Source organism: Balaenoptera musculus, chromosome 8 (assembly GCF_009873245.2).
Source record: "Balaenoptera musculus isolate JJ_BM4_2016_0621 chromosome 8, mBalMus1.pri.v3, whole genome shotgun sequence".
Classification (NCBI taxonomy): Eukaryota; Metazoa; Chordata; class Mammalia; order Artiodactyla; family Balaenopteridae; genus Balaenoptera; species Balaenoptera musculus.
Window position 1 is genome coordinate 30,947,442 of NC_045792.1, and position 23,602 is coordinate 30,971,043.

Sequence of the window (23,602 nt, forward strand, 5' to 3'; positions counted from 1 at the left end):
TTTACCAAATTCATTGATTAGCTCTAGTAGTTTTCTGGTGGCATCTTTAGGATTCTCTATGTATAGTATCATGTCATTTGCAAACAGTGACACTTTTACTTCTTCTTTTCCAATTTGTATTGCTTTTATTTCTTTTTCTTCTCTGATTGCCGTGGCTAGGACTTCCAAAACTATGTTGAATAATAGTGGCAAGAGTGGACATCCTTGTCTTAGTCCTGATCTTAGAGGAAATGCTTTCAATTTTTCACCATTGAGAATGATGTTTGCTGTGGGTTTGTCATATATGGCCTTTATTATGTTGCGGTAGGTCCCCTCTATGCCTACTTTCTGAAGAGTTTTTTTTTAATCATAAATCAGTGTTGAATTTTGTCAAAAGCTTTTTCTGCATCTATTGAGATGATCACATGGTTTTTATTCTTCAATTTGTTAATATGGTGTATCACATTGATTGATTTGCGTATATTGAAGAATCCTTGCATCCCTGGGATAAATCCCACTTGATCATGGTGTATGATCCTTTTAATGTGTTGCTGGATTCTGTTTGCTAGTGTTTTGTTGAGGAATTTTGCATCTATATTCATCAGTGCTATTGGTCTGTAATTTTATTTTTTTGTAGTATCTTTGTCCGGTTTTTGTATCAGGGTGACGGTGTCCTCATAGAATGAGTTTGGGAGTGTTCCTTCTTCTGCAATTTTTTGGAAGAGTTTGAGAAGAATAGGTGTTAGCTCCTCTCTAAATATTTGGTAGAATTCACCTGTGAAGCCATCTGGTCCTGGACTTTTGTTTGTTGGAAGATTTTTAATCACAGTTTCAATTTCATTACTTGTGATTGGTCTGTTCATGTTTTCTATTTCTTCCTGGTTCAGTCTTGGAAGGTTATACCTTTCTAAGAATTTGTCCATTTCTTCCATGTCGTGCATTTTATTGGCATAGAGTTGCTTGTAGTAGTCTCTTAGGATTCTTTGTATTTCTGCGGTGTCTGTTGTAACTTCTCCTTTTTCATTTCTAATTTTATTGATTTGGGTCCTCTCACTCTTTTTCTTGATGAGTGTGGCCAATGATTTATCAATTTTGTTTATCTTCTCAAAGAATCAGCTTTTAGTTTTATTGATCTTTGGTACTGTTCTCTTTGTTTCTATTTCATTTATTTCTGCTCTGATCTTTATGATTTCTTTCCTTCTATTAACTATGGGTTTTGTTTGTTCTTCTTTCTCTAGTTCCTTTAGGTGTAAGGTTAGATTGTTTATTTGAGATTTTTCTTGTTTCTTGAGGTAGGCTCTTATTGCTATAAACTTCCCTCTTAGAACTGCTTTTGCTGCATCCAAAAGGTTTTGAATCATTGTGTTTTTATTGTAATTTGTCACTAGGTATTTTTTAATTTCTTCTTTGATTTCTTCAGTGATCTCTTGGTTATTTAGTAATGTATTGTTTAGCCTCCATGTGTTTGTGTTTTTTACGTTTTTTTGCCCTGTAATTGATTTCTAATCTCATAGTGTCAGAAAAGATGCTTGATATGATTTCAGTTTTCTCAAATTTACTGAGGCTTGATCTGTGACCCAAGATGTGATCTATCCTGGAGAATGTTCCATGTGCACTTGAGAAGAAAGTGTAATCTGCTGTTTCCGGATGGAATGTCCTATAAATATCAATTAAATCTATCTGGTCTATTGTGTCATTTGAAGCTTGTGTTTCCTTATTAATTGTCTGTCTGGATGATCTGTCCATTGGTGTAAGTGAGGTGTTAACGTCCCCCACTATTATTGTGTTACTGTTGATTTCCTCTTTTATAGCTGTTAGCAGTTGCCTTTTGTATTGATGTGCTCCTATGTTGGGTGCATATATATTTATAATTGTTCTATCTCCTTCTTGGATTGATCCCTTGATCATTATGTAGTGTCCTTCCTTGTCTCTTATAACATTCTTTATTTTAAAGTCTATTTTATCTGATATGAGTATTGCTACTCCAGCTTTCTTTTGATTTCCATTTGCATGGAATATCTTTTTCCATCCTCTCACTTTCAATCTGTATGTGTCCCTAGGTCTGAAGTGGGTCTCTTGTAGACAGCATATATATGGGTCTTGTTTCTGTATCCATTCAGCGAGCCTGTGTCTTTTGGTTGGAGCATTTAATCCATCACGTTAAAGGTAATTATCGATACGTTTGTTCCTATTACCATTTTCTTAATTGTTATGGGTTTGTTTTTGTAGGTCCTTTTCTTCTCTTGTGTTTCCCACTTAGAGAAGTTCCTTTAGCATCTGTTGCAAAGCTCGTCTGGTGGTCCTGAATTCTCTTAGCTTTTGCTTGTCTGTAAAGCTTTTGATTTCTCCGTTGAATCTGAATGAGATCCTTGCCAGGTAGAGTAATCTTGGTTGTAGGTTTTTCCCTTTCATCACTTTAAGTATATCATGCCACTCCCTTCTGGCTTGTAGAGTTTCTGCTGAGAAATCAGCTGTTAACCTTATGGGAGTTCCCTTGTATGTTATTTGTTGTTTTTCCCTTGTTGCTTTCAATAATTTTTCTTTGTCTTTAATTTTTTGTCAATTTGATTAGAATGTGTCTTGGCATGTTTCTCCTTGGGTTTATCCTGCCTGGGACTCTCTGCGCTTCCTGGACTTGGGTGGTTATTTCCTTTCCCATGTTAGGGAAGTTTTCAACTATAATCTCTTCAAATATTTTCCTGGGTCCTTTCTCTCTATCTTCTCCTTCTTGGACCCCTATAATGAGAATGGTGGTGTGTTTAATATTGTCTCAGAAGTCTCTTAGGCTGTCTTCATTTCTTTTCATTCTTTTTTCTTTATTCTGCTCTGCGGTAGTTATTTCCACTATTTTATCTTCCAGGTCACTTACCCATACTTCTGCCTCAGTTATTCTGCTATTGATTCCTTCTAGTGTATTTTTCATTTCAGTTATTGCATTTTTCATCTCTGTTTCTTTGTTCTTTAATTCTTGTAGGTGTTTTTTCTTTAATTCTTCTACGTCTTTGTTAAACATTTCTTGCATCTTCTAGATCTTTGCCTCCATTCTTTTCCCGAGGTCTTGGATCATCTTCACTATCATTATTCTGAATTCTTTTTCTGGAAGGTTGCCTATCTCCACTTCATTTAGTTGTTTTTCTAGGGTTTTATCTTGTTCCTTCATCTGGTACATAGCCCCCCTGCCTTTTCACCTTGTCTATCTTTCTCTGAATGTGGTTTTTGTTCCGTAGCCTGCAGGACTGTAGTTCTTCTTGCTTCTGCTGTCTGCCCTCTGGTGGATGAGGCTATCGAAGAGGCTTGTGCAAGTTTCCTGATGGGAGGGACTGGTGGTGGGTAGAGCTGGGGGTTGCTCTGCTGGGTAGAGCTCAGTAAAACTTTAATCAGCTTATCTGCTGATGGGTGGGGCTGGGTTCCCTCCCTGTTGGTTTTATGGCCTGAGGCAACCGAACACTGGAGCCTACCCGGTTCTTTGGTGGGGCTAATTGTGGACTCTGGGAGGGCTCATGCCAAGGAGTACTTCCCAGAACTTCTGCTGCCAGTGCCCTTGTCCTCACGGTGAGCAACAGCCACCCCCACCTCTGCAGAAGACCCTTCAACACTAGCAGGTCTGGTTCAGTCTCCTATGGGGTCACTGCTCCTTCCCCTTGGTCCCAGTGTGCACACTAGTTTGTGTGTGCCCTCCATGAGAGGAGTCTCTGTTTCCCCCAGTCCTGTCAAAGTCTTGCAATCAAATCTCTCTAGCCTTCAAAGTCTGATTCTCTAGGAATTCCTCCTCCCATTGCCAGACCCTCAGGTCGGGAAGCTTGACGTTGGGCTCAGAACCTTCACTCCAGTGGGTGGGCTTCTGTGGTATAAGTGTTCTCTAGCTTGTGGGTCACCCACCCAGCAGTTATGGGATTTGATTTTATTGTGATTGTGCCCCCCTACCGTCTCATTGTTGCTTCTCCTTTGACTTTGGATGTGGGGTATTTTTTTGGTGAGTTCCAGTGTCTTCTTGTCAATGATTGTTCAGCAGTTAGTTGTGATTCCGGTGCTCTCGCAAGAGGGAGTGAGCACACGTCCTTCTACTCCACCATCCTGAACCAATCTTTCTGTCAGTTTCTGTTTTGTACATAGATTCATTTGTATTATTTTTTAGATTCCATGTGTATGTGATATCATTATTTCCTTCCTTCTGCTGACTTTGGGCTTTGTTTGTTCTTCTTTTTCTAATTCTTTTACATGGTAGGTTAGGTTGTTTATTTGAGATTTTTCTTATTTCTCGAGGAAGGCCTGTCTTGCTATGAATTTCCTTTTTGGAACTGCTTTTGCTGTATCCCCAAAATTTTGGAAAGTTGTTTTCTACTTTAATTTGTTTTGAGGTATTTTCTGATTTACTCTTTGATTTCATCATTGACCTTTGGTTTTTAGTTGCATGTTGTTTAGTCTCCATGTGTTTGTTCTTTTCTGTTTTTCTTTCTGTAGTTGATTTCTAATTGATACCACTGAGGTTGAAAAAAATGCTTGATATAATTTCTATCCTCTTAAATTTGTTGAGACTTGTTTTGTGACCTAGTATGTGATATATCCTGGAGAACATTCCATGTACACTTGAAAAGAATGTGTATTCTGCTGGTTTTGGATGGAATGTCCTGAAGATATCAGTTAAATCCAACTAGTCTTGCTGTGCCATTTAGGACCACTATTGCCTTATTGATTTTCTTTCTAGATGATTTGTCCATTGATATCAGTGGGGTGTTATAGTCTCCTACAATTATTGTACTATTGTCAGTTTCTCTGTTTATGTCTGTTAGTATTTGCTTTATACATTTAGATGCTCCTGTATTGGGTGTGTATATGTTAAAGAGTATATATCCTCTTCTTGTATTGATCCCTTTTTATCATTATATAATGCTCTTTTTGTCTTTCATTATAGTCTCTGTTTTATTTTGTCTGATATGAGTATTGCTACTCCTGCTTTCTTGTCATTTCCATTTGCATGAAATATCCTTTTCTATCCCCTTACTTCCAGTTTGTGTGTGTCTTTTGCCCTGAAGTGAGTCTCTTGTAGGCAGCATATTGAAGGGTCTTGTTTTTTTTTTTTTTTAACCAATCAGCTATCCTATGTCTTTTGATTAAAGCATTAATCCATTGATATTTAGAGTAATTTATTGATAGGTATGTACTTAATGCCATTTTATTACTTGTTTCCCAGGTGTTTTGTACTTTTTCCTCCATTGATTTCTTCTTTTTGTTTCTCCCATTGTGGTTTGATGATATTCTTTTGTAGTATGCTTGAGTTCCTATCTTTTTGATTGTTGTGTATCTATTGTAGGTTTTTGCTTTGTGGTTACCATGGGGTTCATATATTGTTAACTCATAATTATATCTACTTGCTTTGAACTCACGGTCATTTAACTTCAAACACATTCTAAGAGATCTACAGTTTTTACTCCCCTCCCCCATATTTTGTTTTTGATGTATTTTTTTACAGCTTCATGTTTATCACATAAGTATGTATTGTAGTAGGAGTTGCTTTTACAACTTTTTGTCTTTTAATCTATGTACTGGCTTATTTAAGTGATCTTCAATCCCCATACATATGTCTTTCCTATTGGGATTTTTCCCTTTCTGGTAGATTCTTACTTCTTTTCCATTTTGAGAAGACCCATTAACATTTCTTTTAAGGTAGGTTTAGTATTGCTGAATTCTTTTAGTTTTTGCTTGTCTGAGAAGTTCTTTATCTCACCTTCTATTCTAAATGATAATCTTGCTGGGTAGACAATCTTAGGTTGCAGGTTCCTCTGCCTTTTCATTTTATTTAACTTTCTGTATCTCTATGATTTTGGGTGAAACCGTTACCTATTGTGGTCTTGAAGGGGTGTTCTTATGTGGGTGTGTCCCTATGCAGACTGTGTGTGCCCAGTGAATTTGGTGGATTTGACGTGGATGCCATATGGATGCCAGTCATATCTTTCCTCATGGTATGCTGGCCTCTATCACCTTGGTAGGGAATGTGGCTAGTAATGGAGGAGTTAGAGCCTGTGTGGGGTGTGAGATGTACTTCCTCTCTGCTTAGTGGCCATCACTGCCCTGTCAGGAGTGAGATCTGATCCAAAGTTGCTGGAGCAGAGGCTCTGAGATTTGGGCTCAAGCTGGTTCTGCTTCCTTTAAGTGTGTGTTTTTCCTTCTTCTTGCACTGGGCCTTTGACCCAAAGGCAGGGAGTGTTGAAGCAAGTGGGGCTCATGTGCTTACAGATATGCTGATATGCTGCCCTGTAGGCATCTGTGGCTCCACTCAGATGCAGCCTAAGTTTGCATCTTTTCCCCTGTTGTGATTGCCCCAGATCTAGTGTAAGGCTATGGCATGGAGTGGGAGGGTTTGGAGTGTTTGCTTGTCTGAAACTGGGGAGCATGGAATGGTGGTCATGGGAGTTCAAGCACCTGCACTGCCATCAGAAGTCTGGGCTGCTTCTGGGGTGCTGTTTAAATAACTGCCAACAATGGACACTGCTCCACTTAGACCACAGCCCAGGTCCCTAGGTCGCCTCTGCATCTTTAGATTGAGTCTTTTCCCAGGTCCTGTCTGGCCTAGATCCAGGACCAAGCTGTGGCTTGGAGTGAGCAGGGCTTGACATTCACTCGGCTCAGACTGGGGTGTGTGGCAAGGCGGCAGCCACTAGGGCACACCTCTCTCTGCCCTGTCTGGTGGTAAGCTAACATTGCACACTCCTCATGAGTGGAGTCTAGGCTTCTCTAGCCTTTCAGTGGTTCTCCAAGCAGCCAAAGGGGCTTGTCTCCTATATGTAGGACCCCAGGAGGGGGACGCCCAATCTGTGGCTTGACCCACTCACTTCCCAGGGTGAATGTCTGCCTGTGTGATCTTCCTTTTCCTCTTAGTCCTCTCCCAGAGGCACAGGCCTCTTACCTGATGCTTTTCTTCCCATCCTAGCCAATTACATGTGTATCTTTCTTACAGCCTTCATTGTATAGGAGTCCTTCTGCATGTTTCCAGTTAATTTTCCATTAGAATTGTTCCACATGTGGATGTATTTTTGAATTCTTTGTCAGGGGAGGTAAGCTCACATCCTCTTCATCTCCCACCTTCCATACTCCAATTCTTACACTTATATTTGATCAACATTCTTAAACTCTTATTTATGTTTCTTCTCTGCTGTGAAAAGGCATTTTCATTTTTTCTTCTCTCATCTTTTCCTTCTAACCACTCAAAATATTTTTATTCTTTGTCAGATTTATCCTTTTCTCACTATACAAAATAGTACTATTTTAGTTTAGGCAGTAATGATCTATCCCTTGGATTATCCATTAAGTTTTTTAAGTCTCCTTGCTTCCAATTTCTTTCCACTCTTTTCATTCTCCAACATTCATACCAATTATCTTTCAATAATAATAAAGAGGATTATATCACTCCATGCTTAAAAACCTCCACTGGTTCTTTACTAGTTATAGGATAAAAATTAAAAGTTCCTAGACATACAAGCATTTCATATCTGATCTCAATCTACATTTCTAGATAATCTCCTGTCCTACCAGCAACACATACTACAGTCCTGCCACTCTGAACAAGTTCTATTTCCTTAGATGTCTTTGCCTTTTACAACAATGTAGGGCTGAACATGCCTAAAATCAACCTATGCTACTTTAGTATACAATTGGTACTCATCATTTAAGTCTCCTCTCTAACTTCAAATTTCGTACTTCTTTATCACTTTGCTAGTATTTCTGTAACTGCCCCCATAATGCAGTATTACTTGTCTTATGATGTAACCACCATTAAACAGTATTATAATGTAACTGAAAACCCTTCTTGGGCAGAAGACCATATCTCATTCATATGTATAACCCTTGTTAATCAATGTCCAAATAATAGGTACTTAAGACACTTCCCATTTTTATTCTCTACTTTTCTAGACTGCAATTCTGTTACTCATCAGTTTGACATCCATATTTAAACATGATAACATATCTTCCATATTAAGGGAAAAAGCCATATCTTGGCCCTACATCCCCTCTGGCTATTGTTCGGTAGCAGTAGCTCTTTTCCTTTCACAGCCAAGCTACACTTGGTATTTTTTCTTTCTTGCTCTCCATTTCTTTCCAACTCATCGCAATCTCTTTTCTGTCCCTATCCCTCCACTGAAATTTCTCTGACAAAAGTTGCCAGTGTGACTTTTTTGTTGTGAAGTACAGTGGACACATTGCCTCTAAGCTGGATATTTTCTCTTTACCCCTCCAGATTCACTTTCCATGCTTCTCTACTTGTCTTTGCTAGGCAGAGACAAAATGATCCCTTGCCTTTTGATTTATGGCTGACTTTGACCAATGAAAGGTACTAGGAAGAGATGGGAGAGTGACAGAAGAAAGAGGTTTTTGATAATTGTTCCTCTGGCTTCCTCTCTGTTGGGCTTGGTTTAGTAGTGGCAATGTTCCTCTACCTATCAGCCCTCTCCTATAGCTATAGCTCTTTTCAGTTCAGGTCTGTGGTGGTATTACTGACTTTGTTGTCAGTTCTGGGGTTGCTTCATCATCCACTGTTGGCTTCCCAGTCTCTTTACTAACCTTTTTTCATTACCCCGTTTAAATGTTACATGTTTTCCACCAGTATCCTGACTGATACAAACCTTTTATTTTACTGATTCTCTAGAAGCCATTTGATCTCTGTAAACTGCTTTTTTTCCCCATGAAAGTCTGTACTTCCTTAGTTCTACCTTCTCTCTCTATATAGTCCAGTATCAACCATTCTGTTCCTATCTGTAGGCTTCTCTTTTTTTCACTTCCTTAAATGTTGCTGTTCTTTAGTGTTCTAACCTAGCTCTGTTGTCATAGTATATAATCTCCACAGCTGATCTCATCCACTGTTTTGGCTTCAAATGTCATAAGCCTAGATCTTTCTCTTGAGCTCTAGACCCATGTAATTTCAATTACATATATTGAAATAGCCTCCTGTTTTGTCCTCTTTCAATCAGTTATCCACACTTGTTCACAATAGATTGGAATGATATGTTAAAAAAGAAAAGTTGATCTTATCTCCCATCTGCTCAAATCCTTCATTGACTCCTCCTAAATGCTCAGGATAAAGTTTATATTCCTTAGCATGTAGGTCATTTACCTCTCCAATCTCACATCTAGTGAGCTATTGGTATTCTGCATTCTATTATTCAGCCATCTCTGACTCCTAGAACACATCATTCCTTCTGTTACTCCTGGCCTTTCCACACGCTCATCCCTCTGTCTGGAATACCATCTACCCACTTGTTTCATGATTAACTCCTATTTTCTTCAAAGCTTTGCTGAAGAGTTTTTTATTCCATGAAGTCTTTCTTGAACTATCATAAAGACTGAGAGAATGAATTTAATTGTTCTTAGATCTGATCAAGGGAACTATTTGCCACAGGTATTCTAAAAATGGAAGTACTTTAGTAAATAACATTATAAACAGGTAAAATATTAACATAAATTACATATGAATTGTAGACATCATTACATAAATTAATATTAAATATTATTATCATTATCTATTTGGTACTGTTCTATACTTTTTGAAGCATAATTTTACTTCTCTCCTAGATTATACTCTTGGGATTACATTTTTGAATATTACACTTCTCCATATCCCCTTCTCAATGCCTGATATAATGCTATGTACATAGTAGGTTCAAGAAACATTTATAATAAATAAATGGAAAATACAGGATGTCAGAGGGTACTCTGGTTGGTTGGTCCATCCTATTGCTTCAAGATAATTCATTTAAACTAACCTGGAGAGGAACCAGGAGGCACTGTAGCTTTTTAAAGATATCCAGGAAAGATTTTCAGTGAGGAAAAACCCATTTCTACTATAAAGTTACTCCTTTTACCTAAATTTATATCATTACAACTCAAAATATTTTTTTCTCTCAGTAAAACCAATATCAATGTTTTTAAATGGTTTTTATGATAATTCCCATAGAAAATTACTAACATAGGCAGCATTGTAATACCAAAGACAACAAATTAAAATTCCTACTTACTCTTGAAGCAGCTTATATTGTACTCTACCTCAATTCAATGTGTGAAAATAAAATAGTAAACTCTAAAACAGAGGTAAGGAGTAACTGATGAAAAGACCTACAAACTCAGCAACTAGAGAGCTATTTAATTATTATATATTAGTAATTACACATGATAATCATAAATTACTTACCTCCAGTCTATTATTGGTCTGTGGGAAGAGGGAAGGTTTACCTCTGATTTTAAGTTGGATTCCTGAATTTGTTTGAGGGCCTCTTCTAATGGAGGAACTGGTTTTTGAAAAACTAAGGGGATAATAAAGGTCAAATAGTACAGAATCACTTCATCTTCAACACTCTCTTTATATATAATTTAATTGGTCAATGATAAAATACTACCTTAAAACTTTTGTAAAAATATATTTTTTAGAATAGTGTAAATATTTTAAATTTAGACACCCAATTCCCCAATAAGAAACAGTTACCTCAAAATTATCATCACCAATTTTAAGAATATTTATTTGGAAAAATGAAACATTGAGAAATGTCCAGCCTTTTTAGTCTGGCATGCAAACTCCATTATATCTGATTTCATAGTTCCATAAACTTCTGATAAAATTTACAAATATTCTTATGAAGAAAAGGGGAAGATATAAAAACACCATTTAACATTTATTGAGCATTTACTGTTAAAGACATTATTTTTAAGCACTGTATAAGTATTAATTAATTTAATTCTTACTAAGGCCTTTGAGGCAGATGCTATTTGAATCTCCATTTTGCACCTGAGGAAACTGAAGCATAGAGAAGCTAAGTAACTTGTTCAAAGTCATACATTATATGGACACTCATCCACATACCGCTCTGCACAACCTCTAATCCAACCCTAGCTCCCATAAGTATCCACTTTCCCAAGAATTTCCATTGTACACTTTGGTACACACCTTCTTGTTTCAGTTGAAACATAGCTGCTTTTTAAAGGATATTGCTTTTCCTTCAGCCCTCTTATGGGGAGGCACAAATAACTAAAAATAACTCAAGGTCTGAAGGTAAAGTAGGTGACTTTCTAGCTCTCCAATGACATTACCAAACTGTTTCCTTCTTTCTCCTTTAAAAAACCTATGTCCTCAGACTTTTCCACTATTACAATGTTTGTTATTTACCTTAAAATGTTTAAGCAAAACCAGTATATTTTTATGAATGGGTTAGTTCAAACTTGAACTCTAGAGTCAAGGGGTGATTGCATAAAATACTAGTGAAAAATGCACAGTTACAAGATGGTTTGCTGGATATTCTAATCATAAAGGACCAATCCTCTTGAGGCAGAAACTATCAAGCTTTAGATTTTGATTGTTTTTCTAATTAGCATAATCAATGTCCCAAATGGTTGCCTATTGGTAAAACTAATGGCCAGTTGCACAGCCTGAGGAATATTAAAAATGGACTTTCTTTGTTGAAATTGAAGATATTTAAGACAAGTGGACTTTCCTAAAATATTTTAATCACTCTCTACCCTTGCATGAACAGAGAATAAGAATCTAGGGAGGTCTATACCCTATACCCTTACAGATGGTATTGAGGTTTGATCTCTGATTAGTCTTGGCTCCAGCTGTTAAACAGGAACATTTCTGATGGTCCAATACCAGAAGGCACAAAAATTTTGTCTCTGGAATGTGACTGTGTAAGTCTGAGTGGATCTTTCACATAAAGTGTAGTCAGAGCACCTAAAAGGATAGAGAACTGGGACTTTATTGAGCTTAGAGAACAAGTCGTACCCATCGTTTTGTGTCTGCTTTACTAAAAATGTTTAGTTGTGCTAGACTATAGTCTGAGACTTCGCTTTTATTAACACTCACCACTTATTGTCTATCAAAGAGAACTTAAAAACTACCTTTAAAACTAAGGTAGTTTTACAAACAGTTTACAAACACCCATTACTCTTTCTTGTTGCTGTTGTCTAATGACCTTCTAGTCACTACCTCATACTCACTGATGAAAATTTAAGCTTACATTTTTTGAGTACTTACGGTGTATTCGGGCTTTATTATTTCATTTAAACCACTAGCCTCCTCCTTCCAGTTCTTTTGCTCTAATATTCTAACTCCAACAATTCTCTGACCTCATCGAAACTCCCAATTCCTTTTTCGAAGCAAGGGGAAGCATCAGCTATCATGTACATCGGGTGAACCTTTGGTTTAACTCTCATAATTTGGGAATAAACTAAACCAATAGACAATTAAATACACAGTTATTTATCATAGCTTTGTTGTTGCTCTTCACTCATGGCATTACATTTTCTTAAAATTTTAATTTAATATTTTGTACAGGTAATATATTCATGTTCAGAAATAAAAAAAATAAAATACACATTTGGAAGTCTTGCTCTTATTGGTCATTTGTGTATTCTATCACTGTTTATGCAAATACAAACATACGTAAGTATATATTCTATTTTAAAAAGTTGAAGTATAGTTAATATACAATACTATATTAGTTTCAGGTGTACAACACAGATATTCAATATTTTTATGGATTATACTCCATTTAACATTATTAAAAAATAATGGCTATATTTCCCTGTGCTGTACAGTGTATCCTTGCTGCTTGCCTATTTTATACACAGTAGTTTGTGTCTTTTAACCCAGCAGTTCCCAACCTTTTTTGGCACCAGGGACTGGTTTCGTGGAAGACAATTTTTCCACAGACGGGGTGGGGGGTATGGTTCAGGCAGTAATGCGAGCAATGGGGAGTGACGGGGAGCAATGGGGAGCGGCAGATGAAGCTTTGCTCATTCGCCCACTGCTCACCTGCTCACCTGCTCACTGTTCGCCTCCTGCTGTGCAGCCCTGTTCCTAACAGGCTGCGGACCACTGGTGGTCCGCAGTCTGGGGGTTGGAGACCCCTGTTTTAACCCATACCCCTATTTTTCCCACCCTTTTCACCCTCTACACTGGTAACCACTAGTTTGTTCTCTGTATCTGTAAGGTTATTTCTGTTTTTAAATATACATTCATTTGTTTTATTTTTTAGATTTTGCATATAAGTGATAACAGAGCTTGTCTTTCTCTGACTTATTTCAATAAGGATAATACTCTATAGGTCCATCCATATTGTTGCAAATGGCAGAATTTCATTCTTTTTTGTGGCTAATATTTCATTGTATATATTTTCCCTAATTCAGTTAGAATTCTTATTACTATTGCTTTGAATTCTTTATCTGGTAAGTTATTTGTTTCATTATTTGTGTTTTTCTCTTGCTCTTTCAATGGAGAACAATTCTTCTATCTTCTCATTTTGCTTAACAGTCTCTGTCTCTATGAAATTAGGTGAAACAGCTACCTATTGCTGTCTTGAAGGGGTGTCCTTATGTGGAGCATCCCTATACAGCCTGTGTGTCCAGTGGTTTTGGTGGGAGAGCTGGATTTGACATGAACACAAGTCATGTCTTTCCTCAGGGTATGCTGGCAGCTATCACTTTGGAAGGATGTGGGGCTGGAGAAGGAGGGGTTAGGGCCAGAGCCAGGAGAGAGCTGGGGCTTTCTCTCTGCTCAGGGACTGTCACTGCCTTATTGGGGCCAGGGTCAGGTCCCAAGTTGCTGGAGCAGAAGCCCTAAGGATTGGGTCTGAGCTAGCTCTGTTCCATTTAAGTGTGAGCTTCCCCTCTCCCAGCACCAGCACTCTTGCCCCTGAGGTGAGCAGCGCTGGAACAAGAGGGGCCAGTGTGAGCTCTTGGTGTGTGACCAGGTGCAGGCTGCAACAGTTTGGCCATATAAAGAGTTTGGGCTGCTTCTGATGCGCTGCCTGTGCAAGTGTCCATGCCCTCACCCAAAGGATACCACTTTGGTTCTGAATTGCCTCTGTGTCTCACGGCTGAGCTCTTTCTTTGGTTGTGGCAGCCCTCGCTCCAGTGTGGAGCTGTGACATGAAGTAAGCAGGGATTGAGCATTCACTTGGCTCAGGCTGCGGTGTGCTCCAGAGCAGTTTCAGGAAACCAGTCAGCCACCTGCGCAGTTTCAATCTGCCTCTCTGCCCTCTTTTGGGAGTAAGCAAGTGTGCGTGTACTCCTCCCAAGCTCGAGTACAGGCTTCCCACAGCCCTCCTGTTAGTCCCACCAGCCCTCCAACCAGCCTAGGGGCTCATCTTCCCTGTGTTGGAACCCAGGACAGGGGCGCCCAATATGTGGCTGGAACAGAATCACTCACTTCTCAGGGAGGATTTCTGCCTGTGTAATCTCCCTTTTCCTCTGAGTACCCTTCCTGGGGCACAGGTCCCAACCTGATCGCTTCTCTTTCTTTCCTACCCTATTCCATGTGGATCTTTCTTTCAGCCTTGGTTGCACAGGAGTCTTTCTACCAGTTTCCAGTGAGAACTGTTTCACATGTAGATGTATTTTTGATGTGTTTGTTGGGGGAGGTGAGTTCTATGTCCTCCTACTCCACCATCTTGATCTCCTCCCTTAATACATATTCTAATTTCCCTCTTGTCTTACACAGAAGGTAGAATATAATGTATACTGATATGAATCTATACAATTTGGGGGGCTTCATTAAGAAAAAATACTGCAAAACTACTAATATAAAATTAGATGTAGAGGCCATGACAGTGAAACTTAAACCTTATTGGCTTTATTGTAAATCTATCTCTGCTGGAGATTGTTCCGTTTAAGTCCATAAAGAATTTCCCAGTTTTTTAATAGTTGCATTATATTCTATTGAGTGAATATGTACGTCATTTGTTTTTACTAAAACTCCTCACTTTCTGTACATAGGCCCTTGGGTAGTCAGCACCCTTTCTGGGGCAAATGATACTCATGAGTGGTGAGTACTCTGAGGCATTTAATACAACTGACCACATCCGCTTTCTTAAAACTACCTTTTCTTTTGCCTCTTATAACAATTTTCTCTGTTTGCTTTTGTTTCCCATCCTGCTTTCTTGATAACTACTTCTCAAAATCCATTTTTAGTTTTCATTTCTCTACTTATAATAAATGCTAGTGTGCACTAAGGTTCTATTTTAGGCCCTATCTTCAATCTGCCTCTATATCCAATATTTACCTTACCTTTCCACATGGCTTCCTTTACCAACTATATATCTATTAATCAGTGACTCTTAAATATAATTTCTATTCCATATCTTTTTCTTAAGTTTCAGATACATATTTCTAGTTGTTGATTTGATTTCCCCATTTGCATGAGTCATGGGAAGCTCAAAGTCAATGCACTTAAAATTTAATAAATAATCTTTCATATCTCTAACCTGATTCTTCTTCTTTATTTGCAACCTTGATTAATATCATCATCCACCAAAATAATTAATTCATTAACAAAGTCCTTATTGAGTGCTAAAAATTTGTGAGGCTCTGTGTTAGTTCCTAGGGGCACTGTTCTCCTAGTCTTTCTTCCAGCCATCTCTATAAATTAGTAACTGAATCTACTGATTATATCTCTTGAATGTATTACCTCCTGTCTCTATATCCAGTGCAGTGCTTTAATTTAGCAGCTTAACACTTCTTGCCACAAATACGGAAATAGTCTACTACTAGTCTACCTACTTTAATATGTCTCTACTTCAATTCACCTTCCCTGTTGTATGGATAATTATCTTTCTAACAAACAAATCTAATTTTAGCACAGACTCTTAGTTTCCTACCTAATATCCATTTTCCCTTTGTTCCTTGGTAACACACCCTATATTGTTAGGGGTGGCCATATAGCCACATTAAAAAAAACAACATCTATATTTTCCAGTCTCCCTTGCAGATGGAGTTGCCAATTAGATATAAGCAGATAGATGGGGTCTTCTAGGAAAACAATTTAAAGGGAGCTCAGAGGTATACCCTTCTGTCCTTTACATTTCTTCCTTCTTCCTGTCTACAACACTGACATGATGTCTGGAGCTTCAGCTGCTACCATATGACCATGAGGGTGAAGCTATGTAAATCACATACTGAGGGCAGCTGAGCTGAGAGACAGAAGGAGTATGTGTTCCCAGTGACTTTGCATAATCATCAAACCAGCTCCTGACTGCCGAACTGAGGACTTCACATTACACTAGAGAAAAATAAACCTCTATGATGTTTAAGATATTATTATTTTTAGCAATGTTACTAGCTGCCCTTACTTTCAGTAAGATCTCTTATTGACCCAGTTAACTGGCTTGTTTCCAGTTAAACAACTTTAAGTGGACTGTATATTGGATAAAGACAAAATTCCTAGCATGGCATACAAAGTTCTTAGAGAATTGTTCCAACTCATTTTTCTAGGCCTATATCCATTTTTTCCCTCATCCTATGCTTTGGATACACTTTGTATTTGCAATATATAGTTTACTTGCAAAAGCTGTTCCTTATGTCTGGGATGTTTTTAAATTGTCTCTTTGCTTGGCAAAATGCTTATTCTTCAAGATTCAAATTTTTCCAAGATTCAAATTTATCCGTCATATCCCTGTATAAGTTTTGTGTTCTTTCCTCTGTGCTCTCATAGTACTTTACACATTCTGCTACCATAGCAATTATATTTACTGACATTAATTCTTTATATTACTCTCATCTCCAAAATAAACTGTGAGGTCTTTAATGGTAGAGTACAATTAGATTTCTCTGTATCTCAGCATCTCAGCTTAGCCCAGGGCTGTGTACAATGCAGCACAACATATGTTTGCTGAATACATAAAGGTTCTGCTTCTTTATTTTTGAAGCTTTGACATTTTGTTGCTAATTCTGTGTTACTATTTAAGGCATAAAAAAATGTAGATGTGATATTGAAGAATCAAACATAATCATTTAAAAATTCTGAATTGGTTTCAGTCTTAGATTGTTGGATTATGTCACTCTGTACTTTTGTTTTATTTTGCCAGTCTCTCAAATATGAATTTGAGCAAAAATGTGGACAAAATGCCAAAATGAATCTGACATTAATTTACTAAACCTAACGACTTCCCTGCTGGTCCAGTGGTTTAGACTCCATGCTTCCACTGCAGGGGGCACGGGCTTGGTCCCTGGTCAGGGAATTAAGATTCCACATGCCGTGTGGTGCAGCCAAAAAAAAAGAAAAAGGATATATATATATATATATATATATATATACACACACACACATATATGTATACATATATGTATATATATATAAATTTACTAAACCTAAATGCTAAATTTTCTTTTTATGTTAAGCTATTAAAGCAGTTTTAAAAAGACAAAACACTGTAAGCCAGTATTAAGTAGAATCAAACTTGTGTACTTTCCAAATTTACAAATAGAGCCAACAAAATATTAATTCTCCAAATTAAACCTATATCAAATTGCAATTTTTCATTTGGTTAAAGTCCTATTATTCAAAAGGCATAGTAGTCTTTTTAGTCTGAATTTCCACTTTGTTTCTTAATTTTATTGGCTACTCAAGCTGAATGTGATTATAACTTTCATTTTTTGTTTTTATATTGTTCTAGAAATTAAGGCACCTGTTCTCTTCCGCTGTGAAAGAGGAATATAGGCACGCTGGAATTTTTCAGTAACTTCTTCAAACTTTTGTTTCCGTTGTTGAAGTATTTGTTCTCTGATTTGGTGTTCTCTTTCTTCTTGTTGTTTTCGTTTCTCTTCAAAAGCTCTGTATTTAAAACACAAGGTAGACAACAGAATTAGACAATAAGTTGATAAAATCGCAACACAGAAAATAGTTCCAAAACAATGCATTTATTATATAAGAGTGTTTTCATATTTCAAAAGTTTAATTACTTAGAAACAACGTTTTAAATTAAAAAAGGCCCTTTGCTAAGAATTTAAATACCTTTGCAAATAGTAATTTCAGAACCTTATCTAGGTCTTCTGCAACTAAGAGAAGGCCTTTAATGAAGCTCTTTCTAATTTTGGGCAGGCCTGCACACACATCCCACTTCCACTTCCCAAGCCCTGCTGTGGAAAAAGTCTTTTCTAAAAAGCTACACTATTTTCTATGATGTGAAGAACTAACTCATTGGTAAAAGAATCAGTCTTGAAAATTATGGGGTAACAAGGAAAATATTGTATATTTCTCTTTTTCTTTTAGCCAAAAGTTCAAAATTGGCAGTCATGTTGAGTCTGAACTATGCTAAAAATCTGGACAATTTACATAAAAATCTTGATTCTCGACTTCTTTTGAAAATATTTTGAAAGATTTGGCAACCCTGGACTCTTATTCACACATGGTTATAAACACCTGCCCATAATTCTTACCATCTCTATTTTTCTTAACTTTCCTGATTCATTTATTTCTGATTGTCCCTAGGCATTTGAGTTTATATTCAAAGAATTAATTTCAAAGAATTAATTATGTTCATAAGAATGTGTGTGTTTGAATGATTCAATAATTATCTTCTGGATAATGAGAAAAATGAAGAAGCAAGTCTACAACTCACTGGTAGAGAAACCTCCAAGTACCTCTTTGGAATACATGGGGTTGGGAGGTGGTTGGTAAGAACTCTTTAAATTTTTCAGTGCCATAGGTTACTATTAACCATCTTTCCAAAGACCTCCACTGGCTGGAGCATTATTCTAGTTTAATAACTCAGATTTTAGGAACTATAATTCTGGGCAGTAGGGCCATAGATCTTCAAGTGGTTCAGTCTCTGAGGTAGGTACGAGGTAGTGGTGTGGTGCCACAGGTGAGAGAGGATATTTTTACTTCTCAAAACAATCTCCTTCCCAGATGAATTCCCCCAGAATCCATCATTGGGTACTGGAACCAGCCCTGCTGTCCCAGGAGCGCATGGAAACCTTTCACTACTAGGAAATCCGCCAGTGGCTTTCAGGACCAGCCAACTGTCCTGGGAGTGTGTGGATAACTCCTCCCACTAGGAAATTTGCTAGTGGGTGCCAGGACTTGCCCTGGTGTCCTAGGAGGGCACAGATAGCTCCCTGCACTAGGAAATTCACCCAGAGGAGGGGCTGAAACCACAGTTGAACCCCAGGGGCTATGTGACTAAGAAAGAAGAGCTGAAATCTCTCCTCGTGGCTGCACAAACTGTGGACTTACACCTCGGCTGACAGATTCCTAAATTCAGTGTCTGCGAAACATCTGAAAGGACAAGTGCTCTTGCATCTGGGACGAGTCTGGCTTTATCAGCTGTGGGCTCTGTGCGCATGTACATGTGGGAGTAGGGCCAGACCAGAGTTTGAGCTGCCTCCATAGCTCCCACAGCAGGTCCAGGTGCATGATTACTGCAGTACTGGGACCTAACCTCAGTAGACCTGTGCTGGTGGCTGGGTGAAAAGAATGTCCGAGAGTTACCAGGGCCAATTGCCAGCATACCCACAGTTAAGGTGGGACTGAGAGCAGTGCCAACAACAGATACTTTGTGAGCCCACACAATGGGTGAAAGGGGACACAACAGAGCACATACACAGGTGAACAGCTCTAAAGGAGGAAAACTCAGTGGCTTCTCTCCTAGCGAGAATGCTCCAATTCTGCCTACCTTGCACCACAGATCAGAACCACAGTGAAGAAACAGATCTGGGGGCCTCTACTCCAACACCTAGGGAGTAGACTCCACCCCGACAGGGCAGTGACAACCACAGAGCAAAGGGGAGCCCCTGCTCAATATCTAGGGCAGGCTCTGATCACCACAACACCAATCAAAGCCCCTATCAAAGGGATAACAGCACAAGCCTCTGGACCAACCTCACCCAACAGAGGGCAGACACCAGAAACAAGAGGAACTACAACACTGCAGCCTGCAGAAAGGAGACCACAAACACAGTAAGTTAGACAAAATGAGATGACAGAAAAATAAGTTACAGATGAAGGAGCAAGGTAAAAATCCACAAGACCAAATAAATGAAGAGGAAATAGGCAATCTACCTGAAAAAGGATTCAGAGTAATGATAGTAAAGATGATCCAAGATCTCAGAAACAGAATGGAGGCATGGATCAAGAAGATACAAGAAAAGTTTAACAAAGAACTAGAAGAACTAAAGAACAAACAAACAGAGATGAACAAGACAATAACTGAAATAAAAAATACACTAGAAGGAATCAATAGCAGAATAACAGAGGCAGAAGAATGGATAAGTGAGCTGGAAGACAGAATGGTGGAAATCTCTGCCATGGAACAGAATAAAGAAAGATTCTTTATTCTGTTCTCAGAGACCTCTGGGACAATATTAAATCTAGTCTCAGAGACCTCTGGGACAATATTAAATGTACCAACATTCCAATTATAGGGGTCCCAGAAGAAGAAGAAAAAGAGAAAGGGCCTGAGAAAATATTTGAAGAGATCATAGTCATAAACTTGCCTAACATGGGAAAGGAAATAGTCACCCAAGTCCAGGAAGCGCAGAGAGTCCCATACAGGATAAACCCAAGGAGAAACATGCCGGGACACATATTAATCAAACTAACAAAAATTAAATACAAAGAAAAATATTAAAAGCAACAAGGAAAAGCAAAAATAAAATACAAGGGACTCTCCATAAGGTTTTCAGCTGATTTTTCAGCAAAAACTCTGCAGGCCAGAAGGAAGTGGCAGGATATACTTAAAGTGATGAAAGGAAAAACCAAATCCAAGAATACTCTAACCAGCAAGGCTCTCATTCAGATCTGACAGAGAAATCAAAAGCTTTACAGACAAGCAAAAGCTACCTGAATTCAGCACCACCAAACCAGCTTGACAACAATTGCTAAAGGAAATTCTCTAGGCAAGAAACACAAGAGGGGCTTCCCTGGTGGCGCAGTGGTTGAGAATCTGCCTGCTAATGCAGGGGACACAGGTTCGAGCCTTGGTCTGGGAAGATCCCACATGCCGCGGAGCAACTAGGCCCATGACCCACAACTACTGAGCCTGCGCATCTGGAGCCTGTGCTCCGCAACAAGAGAGGCCACGATGGTGAGAGGCTCGCACACCGTGATGAAGAGTGGCCCCCACTTGCCGCAACTAGAGAAAGCCCTAGCACAGAAACGAAGACCCAACATAGCAATCAATCAATCAATGAATAAAATAAAATCTAAAAAAAAAAAAGAAACACAAGAGAAGAGAACAAAAGTGGAAGGGAAGAAAAAAGACCTACAAAACCAAACCCAAGGTTCAAGATGGTGGAGTAGAAGGACATGCGCTCATCTCCTCTTGCGAGAGCACCAAAATCACAGCTAACTCCTGAACTACCATTGACAAGAAGACGCTGGAACCTACGATAAAAGATACACCACATCCAAAGACAAAGGAGAGGCTGCAATAAGATGGTAGGAGGGGTGCAATCACGATAAAATCAAATCCCATACCCGACAGTTCAGCGACCCACAAACTGGAGAACAATTATACCACAGAAATTCTCCCACTGGAGTGAAGGTTCTGAGCTCCATGTCAGGCTCCCCAGCCTGAGGATCTGGCAATGGGACTAGGAATCTCCAGGGAACCTGACTTTGAAGGCCAGTGGGATTTGATTGCAGGACTTCTACAGGACTGGGGGAAACAGAGACTCCATTCTTGGAGGGCACACACAAAGTCTTGGATGCACCAGGATGCAGGGGAAAAGAGCAGGGACCCCATAGGAGACTGAACCAAACTTACCTGCTAGTGTTGGAGGGTCTCCTGCAGAGGCAGGGGGTGGCTGTGGTTCACTGCAGGGACAAGGGCAATGACAGCAGCAGTTTGGGAAGTACCCATTGGCATGAGCCCTCCCAGAGGCCTCCAGTAGCCCCAACATACAGCCTATAGGCTCTAGGGTTGGATTGCCTCATGCCAAACAACTAACAGGGAGGGAACACAGCCCCACCCACCAGCAGACAAGTGTATTAAAGTTTTACTGAGCCCTTGCCCACCAGAGCAAGACCCAGTTCTACCAACCACCAGTCCCTCCCACCAGGAAGCTTGCACAAGCCTCTTAGATAGATAGCCTCATCCACCAGAGGGCACATACAGAAGCAACAAGAATACAGTCCTGCAGCCTGCAGAATGAAAACCACAATCACAGAAAGTTAGACAAAAGGAAAAGGCAGAGGATTATGCCCCAGATGAAGGAACAAGATAAAACCCCAGAAAAACTACTAAATGAAGTGGAGATAAACAAACTTCCAGAAAAAGAATTCAGAAAAAAGATAGTGAAGATGATCCAGGATCTCAGAAAAAGAATGGAAGTAAAGATTGAGAAGATGCAAGATATGTTTAACAAAGACCTAGAAGAACTAAAGAACAAACAGAGATGAATAATACAGTAACTGAAATGAAAAACACACTATAAGGAGTCAATAGCAGAATAACTGAGGCACAAGAACGGATAAGAGACCTGGAAGAAAAAATGGTGGAAATCACTGCCATGGAACAGAATAAAGAAAAAAGAATGAAAAGAAATGAAGATAGCCTAAGAGACCTCTGGGACAACATTAAACACACAAACATTTGCATTATAGGGGTCCCAGAAGGAGAAGAGAGAGAGAAAGGACACGAGAAAATATTTGAAAAGACAACAGCTGAAAACTTCCCTAACGTGGGATAGGAAACAGTCAACCAAGACCAGGAAGTGCAGAGACTCAGAGGCAGGATAAACCCAAGGAGGAACATGCTGAGACACATAGTAATCAAATTGAAAAAAAAAATTAAAGACAAAAAAAAAATATTAAAAGCAACAAGGGAAAAAGGACAAATAACATACAAGGGAACTCCCATAAAGTTATCAGATGATTTCTCAGCAGAAATTCTGCAAGCCAGAAGGGAGTGGCACAATAATTTAAAGTGATGAAAGGGAAGAACCTAAAACCAAGAACACTCTATCCACCAAAGCTCTCATTCAGATTTGATGGAGAAATCAAAAGCATTACAGACAAGCAAAAGCTAAGAGAATTTAGTCCCACCAGACCAGCTTTGCAACAAATGCTACAGGAACTCCTCTAGGTGGGAAACAGACTAGCAGCTAAAGAAAATTAAAAAACCCCTTGTACTTATATAGACTGTATATCAAAACCACATGGAAACAGCAAACTCAAAAACTACAATAGATACACACACACAAAAGAAAAAGCAACCCAAACACAACACTAAAAATGGTCATCAAACCACAAGAGAAGAGAACAAAAGAGGAAGGGAAGAAAAGGGATGTAAAAAAACAAACCCAAAACAAGAAAATAGCAATAGAAATACACATATCAATAATTACCTTAAATGTAAATGGATTAAATGAGTCAACCAAAAGACAGACTAGCTGAGTGGATACAAAAACAAGACCCATATATATGCTGTCTACAAGAGACCCACTTCAGACCTAGGGACACATACAGACTGAAAGTGAGAGGGTGGAAGAAGGTATTCCATGCAAATGGAAATCAAAAGAAAGCTGGAGGAGCAATACTCATATCAGACAAAATACACTTTAAAATAAAGATTGTTATAAGAGACAAGGAAGGACACTACATAATGATCAAGGGATTAATCCAAGAAGAAGATATAACAATTGTAAATACATATGCACCCAACATAGGAGCACCTCAGTACATAAGGCAAAAGCTAACAGCCATAAAAGGGGAAATCAACAGTAACACAATAATAGTGGGGGACTTTAACACCCCACTTACACCGAAGGACAGGTCATCCAGACAGAAAATTAATAAGGAAACACAAGCCTTAAATGACACATTAGACCAGACAGACTTAATTGATATTTATATGACATGCCATCT

At 38.7% G+C, this 23,602-nt stretch overlaps 1 protein-coding gene across 1 annotated transcript in view; it reads right to left on the reverse strand.

Annotated features, from left to right (window-relative positions):
- Positions 1 to 23,602, reverse strand: part of CEP126 (centrosomal protein 126) — a 124,271-nt gene that overhangs the window by 45,840 nt on the left and 54,829 nt on the right. Inside the window, exons 3-4 of the mRNA XM_036861077.1 lie at positions 17,421 to 17,566; positions 10,160 to 10,271 (exon numbers count right to left, since the gene is read on the reverse strand). Of these exons, the coding sequence (XP_036716972.1) occupies positions 10,160 to 10,271; positions 17,421 to 17,566 (258 nt within the window). The remainder of the gene's footprint in view (positions 1 to 10,159; positions 10,272 to 17,420; positions 17,567 to 23,602) is intronic.